This window comes from Numida meleagris, chromosome 7, assembly GCF_002078875.1.
Source record: "Numida meleagris isolate 19003 breed g44 Domestic line chromosome 7, NumMel1.0, whole genome shotgun sequence".
Lineage (NCBI taxonomy): Eukaryota > Metazoa > Chordata > Aves > Galliformes > Numididae > Numida > Numida meleagris.
The window spans coordinates 24,157,718-24,172,555 of record NC_034415.1 but is presented as its reverse complement, the minus strand read 5'-3'; the positions used below and the strand labels follow the sequence as shown (position 1 = coordinate 24,172,555).

Below are 14,838 nucleotides of genomic sequence, written 5' to 3'. Positions count from 1 at the left end.
GCTTTCCCACCACCACCTCTTTTCATAGTGTCTGGCCTATCAATACGTTTCAAATAAGCTTATTTGCTTCTCTAGTCAACGTGTTTTGCAAGTGTGCAATAAATGCATTGTTTGCTCACAAAATTTTGGCTATGTATAGAGGGGTTTGATGAGTTGCAAATTTAACAAGGAAGAGGTAAGAATGAGTTTAATATTCTGAACAGTTTTATTCCTAATCATGGGTATTATATATTTTGTTTATTTTCAAGAAGGACTGTTTCTTTTTTCATTATACAATGCATTTATTTATTATTGATCGATACTGTAATATCAATGTTTTTAAAACTAGCATACATACATATACAAGTAGGTTCCAAAATATGTGCGTGTTATTAGGCTGATATGAAGAGTGTCCACAGTGTCTGGTACGCAGTCTTATCTCTTGTTCCTTTTTTTTTTTTTCTGTCAAGGGGCAAAACCAAATAGTAGAGAAGCATAAATCTGAGTCCATTAATTTTTAGAGTACTAGGTAGGAAATCTGATGAAGTGAAAAGGAGGATAAAAGGGTAGTCAAGGAGATCTAGAACTGAACAATCAATCATAAAATACAAGTAGGTAGAATGAGCTCTATCCCGTGAGTACTACTATTATTCAATTTATTCCATAGCTAGCAGAGTATCTGCTGAAACTAAGTTTCAGTTGTGTCAATTCAGAATGAATTCTTGGTCCCTTCTGCATTTCAAATCTAGAATTTGAGGCCAAATTGTTGTTCCTTAAATCTAGAATCACACCGAGTGATTTCTACGTAGGAAGGGCCCTATATGCAATATAATTCCTCCTCTAATGCCTCTTGATTTTGGAATGCTGAAAAGACCTTTCTTGACAATTGCTGTTTATTGTATAAGGATTAGGAGACAAAGGTAGCAAATCTTATCCTACCAGAAAATTGGAGAAGGCTTTTCTTATCTGAGAACGGAAATACGCTTAAAGGATTTGCTTCCTTCTTGTTCTGATGAAAGTGAAAATGCAGGAACATTTTTTACCTCTTATTCAACTCCCTCTCTTCTATGAGAAATGAAGAAACAAGCAGAAAATTGATTTAATAGAAGAAAAACAGGTAGCCACCAGAATTTGCAGAGTAAACTCAAATTTATCACCAAAAAATCATGGTCAGCATTTAGACCTCAAATTTAGAGAGGAGATGGATGTTTTGCTATTTTGCAGCTGTCAGATTGCTTCAGCAGCATGTGAACTAGCAGGCCCATGTGCATAATGCAGCCACATCTGATCCTCAGATGAAGTGAGACCTAGATTCACAGCACCACCTCCTGCAGCTTCCCAGGGTTGGTATCAGCAGGGAGAAAAAACAGTCTCAAAGATCAGGGGAAAGCTCTAGCCCACCCTGGCTAGTTTCCAACCGTGGTGGTATGAAGGGAAAAGTCTGGAATGTGCTTTACACATTCATTTGAAGTCCAGACTAGAAACATGTCACACCAATGAAACACAGGCTCAGGTAATTTCTGATCTGCAAGTCACTGGAGGTTTGGAAAGCACACCTGGTCAGTCTCACCGCACGCTTATCTGCTCTTACCATCTTCCATAGCTACAAAGCATTGCCACTGCTGGAGATAGGAGCCTGGGTGATTTGGACCTTTGTTCTGAGTCTCTGCCTCTATTAAATTCTTATTTTCACAGTTAGTTAAAAGACTCTATAAGTATCTTTTTTGTTGTTTTGTACCTTAAAAGAGTGGGATTTCTATGGGAATCCTTAATGAGATTATAGTGTAATTTTACATTTTAATGGTAGAATCTTATTTTGCTCATTTTCTAACATTTGCAGTTTCACAGACTTTCACTGAAGATGAAATTGGTCAGAACTACTGAAATAAGCCCAGATGTTATGGACTGAAACAAAAGGAATCTCACTTAGCTCATAGGCAGCAGCACGGACAGGGAAGATGTGGCAGCTGTTACTCAGTTTTTAAGCCAGGATCTTGATGAAAATCGAGGCCTAGTTACAATTATTATTTCCACGTTTCAAATGTTCAGTCTGTTCAATTCATGCTTCCGAGTGTCCCGAGAAACTAGGCTGAACTGTGATTGCTGCGTAACTTCTAAGTAAATGCTACAATAACATAATATTCAAATCTGTAAAAGCTACTGGAGTTAACTGAATTCTCTGGATGATTGTCAGAAAATGGGGAGGTACATCAGTTGCTTTCTGTTGCCCAAGGGAGTTAATTTTTGAAAACGGACTTGTGGACAATATACTAACAAGCGAGTCTAACTACAAAATAGTGTGCAGTGAGTAATTTACATAGCAGAAGTTGCAGATGGTAAATTTTAGTACTTAATCATTTCTTACAGTTGTTTATTAACTTGAGACACAAACAGTAAATAATTTGTTTTAGTTTACCGTTCACGTTTGTGATGTAGTGTGTAGAGAAGAGGAGGATCTAAACTTTTTGTTAGTATTAAACTGGTTTATGCTGACTAGTTCTAATTTCATTGTTTCTAGTTGCAAGTAGAGGAAAGATTCAGATCTTCTACAGCAAAGTTAGTAGCTACTAAACTGTTTTATCAATCGTACAGATTTTGATTTGCATGTCTGACAGTTTTAGACAAAACAAAATCCAACCCACAGTTTCCCTTATCCAAGTATTTACATTTTGATAACGTTAGCTTATTTTGTCTGTAGCATGTCGTGTCTGTGTGGCTTTACACTTTTGCATGGTAGTTTAATCTGTTAAATATCAGGGGTGGTGTCTCATACATTTAATTGCTACAGAGTCTTTGCATTAAATGTAGTAATTGCAGTGAATTTCTGAAAGGAGAGGTGCACAAGGGAGCTGATCAGCCTTACTCTGAGTATGTTTCTTGTCTGTCGAAACATACATGCCTTTGCTTTATGTTTTTTTTTTTTATCTTGAATCCCATATGCCCACTATCCTTAATTCTAGACTTACAGTGCTTGAAGGATTTCTGGGGATAAGCAGTGCAGCACTGGCCGATGCAGTGCCTGTGTGAAGCACAGGTAATACTCCACTGAATAACTGATAGAAGTAATATTTGGCTGACTCAAGTGATGGCTGTCATTTCTGTTCCCAGTAGCAATACGCAAGCATTCTGTGTAATGAATGCTCAAACTAATTACTTTACAGAAATGCTTGATTTTTTTCATGCATAGTGAAAATCTGTGGTAAGTAATATGCCATTCTTTGTGGGTTTTGACTATACTATGCCAGGATTCCTGACGTTAAGAAATGCAGACAACTAGACAGAGTCTGGGGGGGATAGACAAATTATAGACAGATATATATATATGTAGATAGATGTGTGTGTCCTCAGAAAGAAATCCCAGATGGAAAAAACTGGCATATCTGGGCAAATCAAGATGTATGGTAGCTTTAAATCAAGTTCGCTTTATAGCGGAGGTGCTGCCTAAGACTTAATGATGCCTGCATGAACAGTGCAGGCTGTGAACCAAGTGTTCAGCAGGGGGTCCCATGGAAAGGCTAGGATCTATTACAAGCTGGGGAGAACTTTCTGGAAGCTGATTCCATATTAGATTGTTTAAATGGGAAATCAGTAGACTTCATACTCTAGGTACTTTGTTTGTGCTTAAGTCTTGCCAACCAAAGTATAATTTTAAAGAGAATTTTGGTTTCTGAACTCTCATTATATTTTCAAGCTTTTCTTGGCAAACTTGAAGGCCAGAAAGGCCTGATGTTTCTCTGCCTTTTTGTTTGATTTTCCTAATTAAAGCTCAGATAACACATTCAAGCTCTTAACTCTAGAGGCTTTATTAAAACAAACAAAGAAACCAAAAATTGGAAAAGAGAGAATCTTGCTAGCTGGTAAAGATGAACTTGTTTTCTCGAGCATGCCAAATTTGAAAAGAATAAGTAGAAAGGTAGAAAATGAGTAAAGAGCATCTTCCAAGAAGGTTGGCCCTATTTGCCTGAAAGTGGGACAAGGAAAACTTTTATCTCACTTAACTTTTACTTTTGGGTGGCATTTGAACAGGCCTTGTGTGTTTGGCAGCTCATCTGTTGAGCCATCTGTTTCAAATTATGCATGTTCAGAAGGCACTTTGCATCCAGGGATACAGTTCCCCAGAACACAAGAAATGTGAGCTGGATTTGCAGTCTAGCTATCTGTAAACATGGATATGCAATCATACATGCAAATAAATTCTGTTCATTTTGGAGAAATTGAAGCATTCATACAGCTGTGGAGGGCCTGTTTCTCTTGTACAGTGCTCAGGCAGTGCAGAATGAGAGAAAACCACATAATGGCTCCAGGTAGGAAATTTCTCTTGTAGATTGAAAAGTTCTTGGTAGACCAAGAGCTGACATGGTAACCAGTTTTACAGCCCATTTAAACAGTGTCTTACAGTGATTGTAGGGTAGAGAAACTGCAATTTGGTTCACTGCATTCACGAATCATCTTCAGACCCAGCACAATGCTAGGCATGAACTGGATGGTCAATCAGAAAGCTATAACCAACTCTTTGAGAGCCTTTGTGCTAGTACATCTTGGCCAGGAAACAGGATTTGGTCCATAAACTTTAATGGTACATTAAGTAAATTCTGTATTATTTATGGCATACTAGTGGCACTTAACTTTTTCATATGCTAGCTGTTTTGAACATGCTTTCTTTTTTCTGAATATACTGCTTGTTCTACCCCTCCCTATTCCTTCCTTTCCCCAGAACGCTGACTCAATTCCTTTTACTCTTTCAGCCAGCTTGCAGTTTTAGGCATTTCCTTGTCCAGTTTCCAGTGAAACACAATACTTCCCTCCTAGCTGCACTGGGCAGCTCTCATGCAACTGCACAGTAACGTAGACCACAGTCTTTTCAAAGAATACACTAAAACTATGGATTTGAGCAGCATGCAGGAGAAGAAAATTTTGCTTGTGTGGTGCAATGCTGGGAGTAACGGTAACTCTAGAACCAGCCAGCAGACTTCAGGGATAAGCTTCATTTCGTCAAAATTATCTTCCTAGAGTATTCTGTTTCCTTTCTATTGCTCTTCCTATTAGCCAAAGGCACAGCTTGTTTGCATTATCAGCAAAGCTTGAGTCTTCTGGTGATGAGGATCAGATTTAAGTGATATTGTTTATAATGAACTGACCAAACGGTGGGTCTGCTACGTTGTTTGGGCAGATCTTACTCAATGTGATAAGCATAAAGGTTCTCATTATGATGTCCAATCCAGTGAGGTGCTAGGAAATATTAATTTCTGCTAGAAGTAGCATGCATTATTATAATTGCATGTGCACAATTTGCACATCTACAAATTCAGTAATTTTACTTTTTGTGATATATTTCATCTGTTCATCTTATCCTAGATCTTGATAACACATTGCTTACTCAAGCCATATTACTTTTTAAATTAGTCCCCAGAAAAGTACAGGAATCGATGAACATTATTTCAGCATTGTTACAAAATTGTGACACCTAAAAGAAGTGAGTTCAATTAAAATTTTGCCAGCTTGGATCTTGTTAGTAGAATAAATGCTTTTCTCATTTGAACAATTTGTCAAATTACTATGAAGCTACAAGAGTAGGGGACAAAATTGTAGGCATGTAGAAATGTCAGATATATAATAACGGTAAGGAGGAGAGAGACAAAAAGAGAGACTCTCTGCTGTTTTTAGAACCTGCCAAGAGTGTGGGTGAAATATTTTGGGAAGAGGAATCTTTTAGACTAACACCATCTGGCTGGGTTTCATCTGTGCCAGTTGTTATACAGGCCAACCCCCGTGTCCTGCCTCCAAAACATTTCTTGAAGAAGAAATTTGATTAAAAAACACAGTAATTCCCTGTTACCTGACTGGAAATATATCAGTTAAGTGACTTAAAAACCCAAGCAAGCAAGCCAAGCTTTGGTGTGCCTGTCAGAGACCTTGATCAAAAGCTTCTTCATCCATGTTCTGAAGAGGTTTTTGGATACTCTTCCCCTTTCAAGCCTCTCTTGGAAGCAAGAAAGCCTGGCTGTACAATCTGCTCCAATTTGCTGTCCAATGCGCATGACAAATACGCTGTTTAAAATGAAATAGGTCATTTGTCTCATTCTTTTAATTAGCAATTACTTCTGAGATGCCGTGCACATTGGTTTTGTTTCTTGTACCTTATTTTTCCAAAAGACAGAGGTCTATCACACCAAGGTTTTTCAAAGCCTATGTCTGTGTGACAGTATTGGCAACTCAGTTAATCTATCCAATTAGTCTGTGAAGGCATGTCTCAATCCTATACTGCAGGTATCTGTATGTTTTTAATTTGTGATTGTGGCAATTCCATGTGCTGAAAAAAGGATTTGAAATTATCAGAATTAGAGATTGTATTGACTTTTCTTAATGAATTGGATTTGAATATTTTGTGATGCCATCCAGTTCATCTTTTTATTAACTTTAAATTACAAAAGTTAACAGACATATTGTGTATCTAAGAGAGACAACTACAAAAATAAGGAGACTTGAAAAGCAAGAATAAACATCAGATGCTTATAAATACAATGACATAGATTTTCTTGACCTTGATTTCTGGATCTCTGCCAGGTACTGGTATAGTTTGTATTTTTGGGCCATATTTGTGTCATCTGGCTCATAGGTCTGTTTTGTAGTCCTGTGCAGGAGACTCACAGCTCGTTTCCAGCCTTGGACTTATTCCTTGCTTAGAAGAATTGGGGATAAATGAAGCAACTCATATATTCAGTTTACAGTTAACTAAATAGGTCTACTGATGATTTCCAAATACTTTTTTTTCTTCTGCTCACTTGCATGTATGTAATTAACAGTCATCAGCAGCTATCACAAGAAAAGGAGACAAAAGCTCATTCAATCATTTTTCACAAATATTTCTCTAAATAAATTCCCTAGGGTAAACTCGATTGGAACAGGAACTAATTATATCTCTTCAGTAAACAGGAAGAGACTGACAAGAATGTTTCAGCTTTGGAACTGGAGTGCCTTTGAATCATGGAGATTCTTTTAGGAAGACCAAGTCCTCTTTTCCTGCAAAGCTTATGTAGTTATCTGGTCTTATCTAGTTTACAAGGCTTCTTTTGCTGTTTTATACTGAGGACCTTGTTACTTTCTTCTTTTACACCTCCATGTTCTTTGCGTAATTTTCATACTTCATTTCTATTTGTTATGTGAGCAATTTGGGGGTTTATCCTTCTAAAGAAGAACAAATCTGTCATGTTTGCACAAATTAAACTGATATAGGAATCTGAAAATCTGGTTTGATACTTTTACGTTGTCAGTAATTTTGACAAATCTGATACAGAAATTTATGTATAAAAACTGATACATTCTTCAATTACTTATTAGCTTTTTTGCATCTCATTTAAATAAATATTACCAGTAATAGCAGAAATTAACTCAGATTATCTTTCAAATTCTGGAAAGCATTTATAAGGGCAGAATATTTTTAAATGTAATTTTGTTTGTAAACCAAGCAACTTTCATCAAAAAACTGTCATGAGGCCACTGAATCCATGATGTAGTTTTCTCAATCATGGTAATTACTGCTCTGGAAATATTTTCCATGGCTGCTTTAAGAGCTACTAAAACTCAGTTAAAGACACTTTTTAATGGGTGATCGCCAAACCATTATAGTTACATCTGTTGCAATGCAAGAGGTGAATCTGCTTCAATTTTCTTACTACAAACAACAGAAAAGAAGCAGAAGATCACAGAGTTATGCGAGTCCTTGTCAGCTGGTGACGTGTGAAATCAAGCTCCATAATCTGAGGTTAGCTTATAAAGCAGGTATGTTTATTACGGTGCTGCGCCCACACCGGATGCGAGGGGGGTCGCCGCCCTACCAAACTCGCATCACCATGGGCAGAAATGTTAGATATTTAAAAGCCAAGCTTATACATATTCAGCAGGTTTCCCGGGACCTATCTACATGTTCATCATTTCCCGGGAATTCCTTTGCATACGGTCCCTCCCCCTGGCGCATACGTTGTAGTTCCTGCTGGTGGTCGTTGGATGAAGGCTCGACGTCTTCATCACTCTGCCCTTTTCACCCCCCTGCTGCTTTGCAGAGTCACTCCGGCGTCGGCCGGTTCCTTGTACTGGTCTATGCTGATAATGGAGTTTCGCCGAGTTCCTTTTCTTATCTTGCCTTATATTCTATTTCCCCCATCCCCATGCAATAGTTAACCCTTCGATCGTCCTTTCTAACTCACTGGTGGAGTTCAAATTTCACTTATGTTCCTTTACGTCTGATCGGTCACGTGCACACCTTAAGTAGTTCCATTAAGGCTGAATCATTACTGCGTTAGTTTTGTAACTTAATCTCAAAACAAAACAGAAAACAAATGAGTCATTAAAGCAATAAGTTGGTCATCTCTAATGGATTTCAAGTTTTCACTGCAAGTTTATGCAACCAAACAAGAACAAATACTAAATTTAGAACTTCTCACTGCACCCATACTTTGCAGTAAGGAGGTAATAAACTCAGACTTTGATATTTATTGTATGTTTTAAATATTTTTCACTAAAGAGCATATTTTAAGTGCCATCTCATCAGCTGTGTTACAGTGCTAAGAGTTCACAATACCGAACTGATTTAGAAGAATTGAAAAGGAAAGGTGATGTGTTTTAATTACATGTCAGTAGTTCAAGAAAACAAGGGAGGCTTTAAGGCAGCATTCCTCGCTCTTACATGCTGACACCAGCAGCATTATTTGTTTTGCACTTAAAGGAACACTTTGCCTGCCAGTGTTGTGCAATTTTTGGCCAAGGAACAGAACATATTTCATTCCCTGCTACAGAGCATTAAATCAAGAATAATCCCACAAGCTGGGGCTTTCTCATTTATGGACATACAGCAGGAGTGATTCTGTACAGGAGGAGAGCAGCAGAAATAAATTCCTACTGAATCACACCAAATTCCTTCAGTCTGCAGAAGGGACTGCACTATACTCTGATAGCCTTCACAAAGTGCAGCCTGCAGTCCCTCTTATAGCATTTGTGCCTGGTACCAATGGAGGCAAGTAATGCTTTGCTCTCCTTTCTCACTATTGTCAATAATTCATGATCTCCTCCATAGCAACAAAGGCAATGAAACACATATTTTAATTAGCATAGTTTTAAGTGTAGCTTAATCATGGTTAGCTAACGTAGTCAAATCAGCCTTGTCGACTGAGGGCAAAATCATTAACACCTTTTCAAATGCCATTGATTTTCCGTGGTTGTTAAGGCTTTTGACCCATCTGCTCACCGTCCCCTTGGCAGTCACAGTACCATAGCCCACCTGGCATCTCTGTTCCATCACCAGTGGTCTTGTAACCGTAGCTCATATACACAAGAGAGGTTATTGCTGAAACCAAGTGGAACATGACTGAAATGTAGGAAAGATTTTTACTAATGTAAAGTTAAATGCATGACTATTATGTTGTCCTGAATAAGGATGAGTTTAAATGTGTGTTTAAGTAGTTTGCTTTTTTAGTGCTTGAATCAGTGCTTGGCTTGAAGAGTTGCAGGTACTAGGTGAGTGATTTGGGAAAGTTAATTTTTTTGTCTGATGGCCCATATTATTGCATCAGTGCCACTTTATTACCATTATTTCCAAACCATGTTGATATTCTTAGGGTTGTAATTAAGAATAGAAGAAAATGAAAGACAACTGAGAGGAAACTAAGAATTTATAAAAGAGAAAAAGAAACAGGAGAACTGAAAAAAGAGAGAGTCAATGTTTACAGTGATGCCCTCAAAATGGCATAATGCCACAAATAGTCATGAGTTTGTTTTACTTAAAGACAAACGATTCCATGAGAAGAAAAACAATTTTAAGGTTCAATAACATGCTCTTTTACCTAATTACTTAATGTATCTTATAATTCTGAAATGAATTAAGAATCTTTCTGATGGGCAGAGTGGATTTGTTTTATGTTAGTTACATGCTGGGAGTTCAGCATGTAGGTTTTCAAAGTATATTTTATATTCATTTTAAAACAGAATGGACCTGTAATTGTTTTAGAAAGGCAAATCTTGCATTCCCTGGACTTAAAGTATGGACAACATGCCTCAGGAAAAGCACAACAAAGGATAAGCTTTTTTGCTTGCTGCTTTGTAAGCATATTAGTTTTCAATCTTCATTATTGTTGAATATACAATACACATTACAATATTGATGTGTTTAATTTATAATGAAGACTGTAGCTGTTGCATCAGTGGTATTGCTTGTTCTATTTCTGTCTGAGTGTGTATTAAGCTGCACAAGGAATGGCTGCATCTTCAACTACTATACCTGTACTGCAACATGTCAAATTAATGCTGTTGAAGATTTTTCTGGTTTCCAAACATGATCTTGAGCTAAAAATTAACTGCTATGTGAAAAATGTTATTCTGCTGTGTGTCATCCATTTAGTGTATTAGAGATCAAATTCGTATTTTTAATAAATATCTACATTTTGTCTAATTCTTTTGGGGCTTGAGGTATTGCCCCATGAGATTGGCCCATAAAAATAAGAGAAAATTTGCTTACAGTCTTATAAATTCTAGTCTCTTAATAAAAATTCTAAATATCATAGTTCAAAAATGATTTTGCTTTTTGGGTTTCTGAGTATTTGCAATACAAACTGCATCATTTCCCCAAAACAGAGAGGTAAAACCAATTATTCCACCCCATACTCTATTTTTATGTGACAGAAGACTGACAGAACAGAAGACTGTGTGTTCAGATGAGTAAATATTAAAGATGCCTTAACATCCTAGTTTGTGCTCCTTTAATACCGATACAATTTTGCATAAATTTGATCCTCCCACAGCCCCTTTAAAATGTTTTCAGTGCATCTATAACTTTGAAAGCCTGCAAACCACCAAGAGGAGTCAAGAGCACAGCACAAGAGGAATAAGCAGATTAGTCATTCGGATACAGTTTTCAGAATGATTGCTGTACGTTTGCTAGTAAGTAGGCATCTCCATAGAAGTCGTGCTGTAGCACTCAGGCATTACAGGCTTTATGCACAAAATTAACAGATGCCTGTGGGAGATCTCATGAAGAAGGTCAAGCTAGATTATTTTAATGGTCTCTTGTGGCCTTAAAATATAACAGCCTATCAGGAATCCTACATCCAGAAAACTTGCAGCTGCAGATAACATAAAGAGCACATAAAGCATATCCTGGGGTGTGTTACCGGTTAGACACACCTGCATTTGAGATTTCCTAAAGCAACTTGTGTCACTAGTCCTGGAAAGTACTCAGACATTTCTGATAAAAGATACCTTCAGTCCAAAAGGTCGCAGAGCTCCATGCTGATCTCACTTCTCAGGAGGGACCTGTCAGTACCAGAAGCGTGGTAAGATGCTGCTGTGTGTCAGGAGCCCAGCTGTTGCTTGACTTTCGGAAACCTGGGCAGCCTAAGGCAGTCGTTGCTTACCTGTAAGCAATTCTTTCTCATTCCCACTCTTCAATTAGAGAATTGCAGTTCTTTTTTCCCCAGGATGTTGTGTGTTTGCGCATATGTTTCCTTTTGTTCAGTGAAAATCCGAGGGTTTTTATCTCACAGTTTTAATCCTCCATTTGGTATCCGTAGCATTGGAGCTCCTAACCTGCCTTGCACTGAAATGCCAGAAAGCTGGCAAAGTCATTTCATGTTGAGGTGTGCAGGAGGCAGGAGTGAGTCATCGCTCCTGTCAGCATCTGGAGCACTCACGGGCTGTAATAATACTTTTCCTAGAACGAGCAGAACAGGTCACACAGAATGCCTACGTGTTGTTTGGGAAAAAATAGTGGGCTTCCTGTGTGCTGAGCCATAAACAATGCTATAATAAAGGAAGGCATGGACGCTTAGACATTATTTCCAGGGAGACCAGTGGATCTCATTAAAATATTATTAGCCTTACGAAAGGTACTTGATGACTAGAAGAGGTGTATAAAACACAGAGGTCATGTGTGTCTGATTCTCACTTGTGTGAGGCCTTTCTAAACTGTTTAGTTGTAGCACAGCTTCAAATTTGACTGTACTAGAACAAGTCCTGTTACACACTTGCACTGTGTCTTACAAAGGGGTTTTGCACTGAAATAGTTATGCTGTTGCTGCTGTAGCTGCACACAAACCATTTGGCTGTTTTTGACTTTTTAGTAGTCGCTTGTTTGTCCAATGTAGGTTACCTTGGACGTTTTGCTTTAAAAAAAAACAAAGAATGCTAAGGTCTGGTACCTATTTGCCAAAATGTCATACAAAATCCCGTTACACTTAAACCAGCTAGCTGTTTTAACTCAGGTAGTTGGGGGCCCAGGACAGGACTTCTTTGCAGAAGGTCCGGAACATCAACACCAGCAAAGCCCTACGTGACCACACCAACACAGTGTTGACTGAATGGAGCTCATTATTTTAATTTGCAGAGGCCACATAATGACTTTGAGTGATTCTTGCGCTCTGACTCCAGGCTGGGCAGTCATGTGTAGTGACCATGTGTCTTGAAAGTCTGGCTGCCTCTCAGAGGAGCTGGGCTTTAGAGGTCCATAACCACATCCCAGAGCTGCCCGTTAGCTTCTAACTTCCTACCATCAAGTCTCTGGCAGTTTATAGGGATCCAGGCACTCTCATTCTCTTCTGTGCCCCACAAACACCGACAAGCTCCAATACTGCTGTCTCATGGAGACACAGCTGTAGTTTTGCAATCTTCTGGTTTATTTTCCAGATACTTATTATTGTGGGATAGTATTCCAACTTTAATCAAAGATGAAAAAAGCAACCTGCAAAGATAAGTCTGTGCTTTTTTCTAGGAATTTTACTTCAGAGGAAATGAGCGTGAGGTAGAGGTGTGACAATCAATGTGAATGGTGTGAATACATTATATTATTTGTTTTTAATATTCTTCCCCTCCACCTCATCTTTTTTCTTGCTGAATTGATGACTCAGAAAGAGGTCTGTAAAGCAGAGCTTCTAGAAAACCTTTATTAGAGAAGAGGTGAGAAAGAGGGATCCCACGTGTCCCATACCAGATGTAGATAGCAGCTAACAAGGACTGAGGAATGACAGGATGCAGAGGTGGGTGTGAGCATTACCATAAGCATGAAACTGAGCTGGAAGAAGATTTCAGTGGTAGGGAATGAAGAACAGAGGAAGACACAGTGCACACTGTGAGGCCTTTCCAATAGATACGATTCCTGGTGATTTCCTCTGGGCTGAACGGTAGACTTGTACCTGGTCCATCTTTGGCTAAAGTACAAAAATAAGAATGCTTTTCCTCCCCCCTCAGTTCCTGATGTATGACTTTGTGGTCATGCAAAGCAGTCAGAAGAGGACAAAATAGCTGCTGAGTGGGAGGGTGCGGGTACAGGGGCAGGTTCTGTGTGAGGCCAGGCCCTGTGGCACAACACCAAGCGCTGGGGCATCCTTTTTAGCTGGTGCGCACGCAAATGTTTCTCAAATGCTGGGAGAATGCGGCACTCCCACCTGCTCCTCTTGCTGGCATGTTTTCTCACCGTTTCTTCTGCTTCCTCCTTGTAGGGACCCACTGTTCACCTAGAGCCTTGCAGGGAGCAGGTTCCTCAGTGGGCATTTCCCTCCTGTGAGCAGACAGGCCGGGGCTGACCCTGCCGAGGGATGTGTCAGTTCAGCGCGCCTTGCCGGATCCACTCCGCTTCCCCCTGGGCCCTGTTCCCAACTCTGTCACAACCAAAGTCCGAAAGCTGCTGCAGCTCTGGTCTGCGGACTTCCCAGCTAGGCGATGGCTGAGCCAGGGGTTCGGAATGCGTGAAGCATTAGTGCCGGCGGGGGCGGTACGGGAAAGACTGGGAGCCGAATTTTTGGCCACCATAGCAGGTCCGATCCGTGTCAGCCCGTAGATCCGGCTCCGGGTTTTTTCTGCAGCCGCCTCCAGCGCTCCGGCTCCAGCTGCGCTCCGCCGCCCGGGTTTGCTTTGCCGCTGCCATCTGCGGGCGGAGGCTCCGGCTCCGGGCCGGCGGGCGGGCGGAGATCCGGTGCCGGGTTTTGGCCGGGGCCGTCCGGGGAAGTTGCCGAAGTTGGGCAGCGAGTGCTGGGTCGCGGCGCGTCCTTCCTGCGGCCCGGCCGGTGCATGATGGAAGCAGCATGGCCGCCCACCTCTCCCTGACACAGGTACCTATCGCCGCAGGGAGGGGGCCGCCCGCCTCCCTCGGGCCGAGGCCCGCCGCCTCCCGGGACGGAGGAGCGGGGCCCGGGGCTGGAGTGAGCGGCGCGGCCCCCAGGAGCGGTTCGGCGCCGCCTCAGCCCGCGGCTTTGTGCGAGCCCCGCGCTAACGGCCCCGCGCTGTCAGGTGGCGGCCGCGGCGCGGTGCGAGGGCGGGCCGGGCGGGAAGCCCCGAGCCGGCCGGGCGCCCCCGGCCCCGCAACGCGGCTCCGCAACACGGCCCCACGCGGCTGCAGGTGCCGCTGCCCGCGGCCTGGGCACGGCCCCCGGCGTCCCTCGGCCAGGGAGCGGCCCGCAGAGGGCTGCGGCGGCTGTCAGCGCGGTTGGGCTTTTGTCTCGGGGAAAGAGCGGCTGGCTTCAACAGAACAAACGGAAAACAAACCCCAAGCCCTCCCCGCGGATGGCGAGGGCGGCTGGCGGAGCCGTGGGGCAGGGCAGCGTTCGCGGAGGGCTCCGAGGCGGTGGCCCGGGGTCTGGTGGCAGTGCCCGCGGGCTGTGCGACTCCGACGGAGCTCGGGAGGGGCCGTGGGCTGTGCCTGGTGTTCTGATGTTCCGGCGACGGATTAGCTCCAGAGGTACTTGTGTGGAAGGCGCGTTACCTCATTTTCGGCTACCTGCGTGCCATGGGGACGCCGCTTTGGCGTGCTGGCTGTAGGAGCGCCTCGCGGTGAGGGGCTGTGTGGATGATGGCCTTAAAACTCGGAGAATTTTGGCGTCA

The 14,838-nt window shown here is 41.6% G+C and overlaps 1 protein-coding gene across 7 annotated transcripts in view; it reads left to right on the top strand.

Annotated features, from left to right (window-relative positions):
• EPS15 (epidermal growth factor receptor pathway substrate 15) overlaps positions 13,940-14,838 on the top strand; it is a 43,107-nt gene continuing 42,208 nt past the window's right edge. For all 7 annotated transcript variants that reach the window (XM_021404348.1, XM_021404347.1, XM_021404346.1 and 4 more), the window contains exon 1: positions 13,940-14,069. In XM_021404348.1, the coding sequence (XP_021260023.1) occupies positions 14,043-14,069 (27 nt within the window). In that variant the 5' untranslated portion in view covers positions 13,940-14,042. The remainder of the gene's footprint in view (positions 14,070-14,838) is intronic.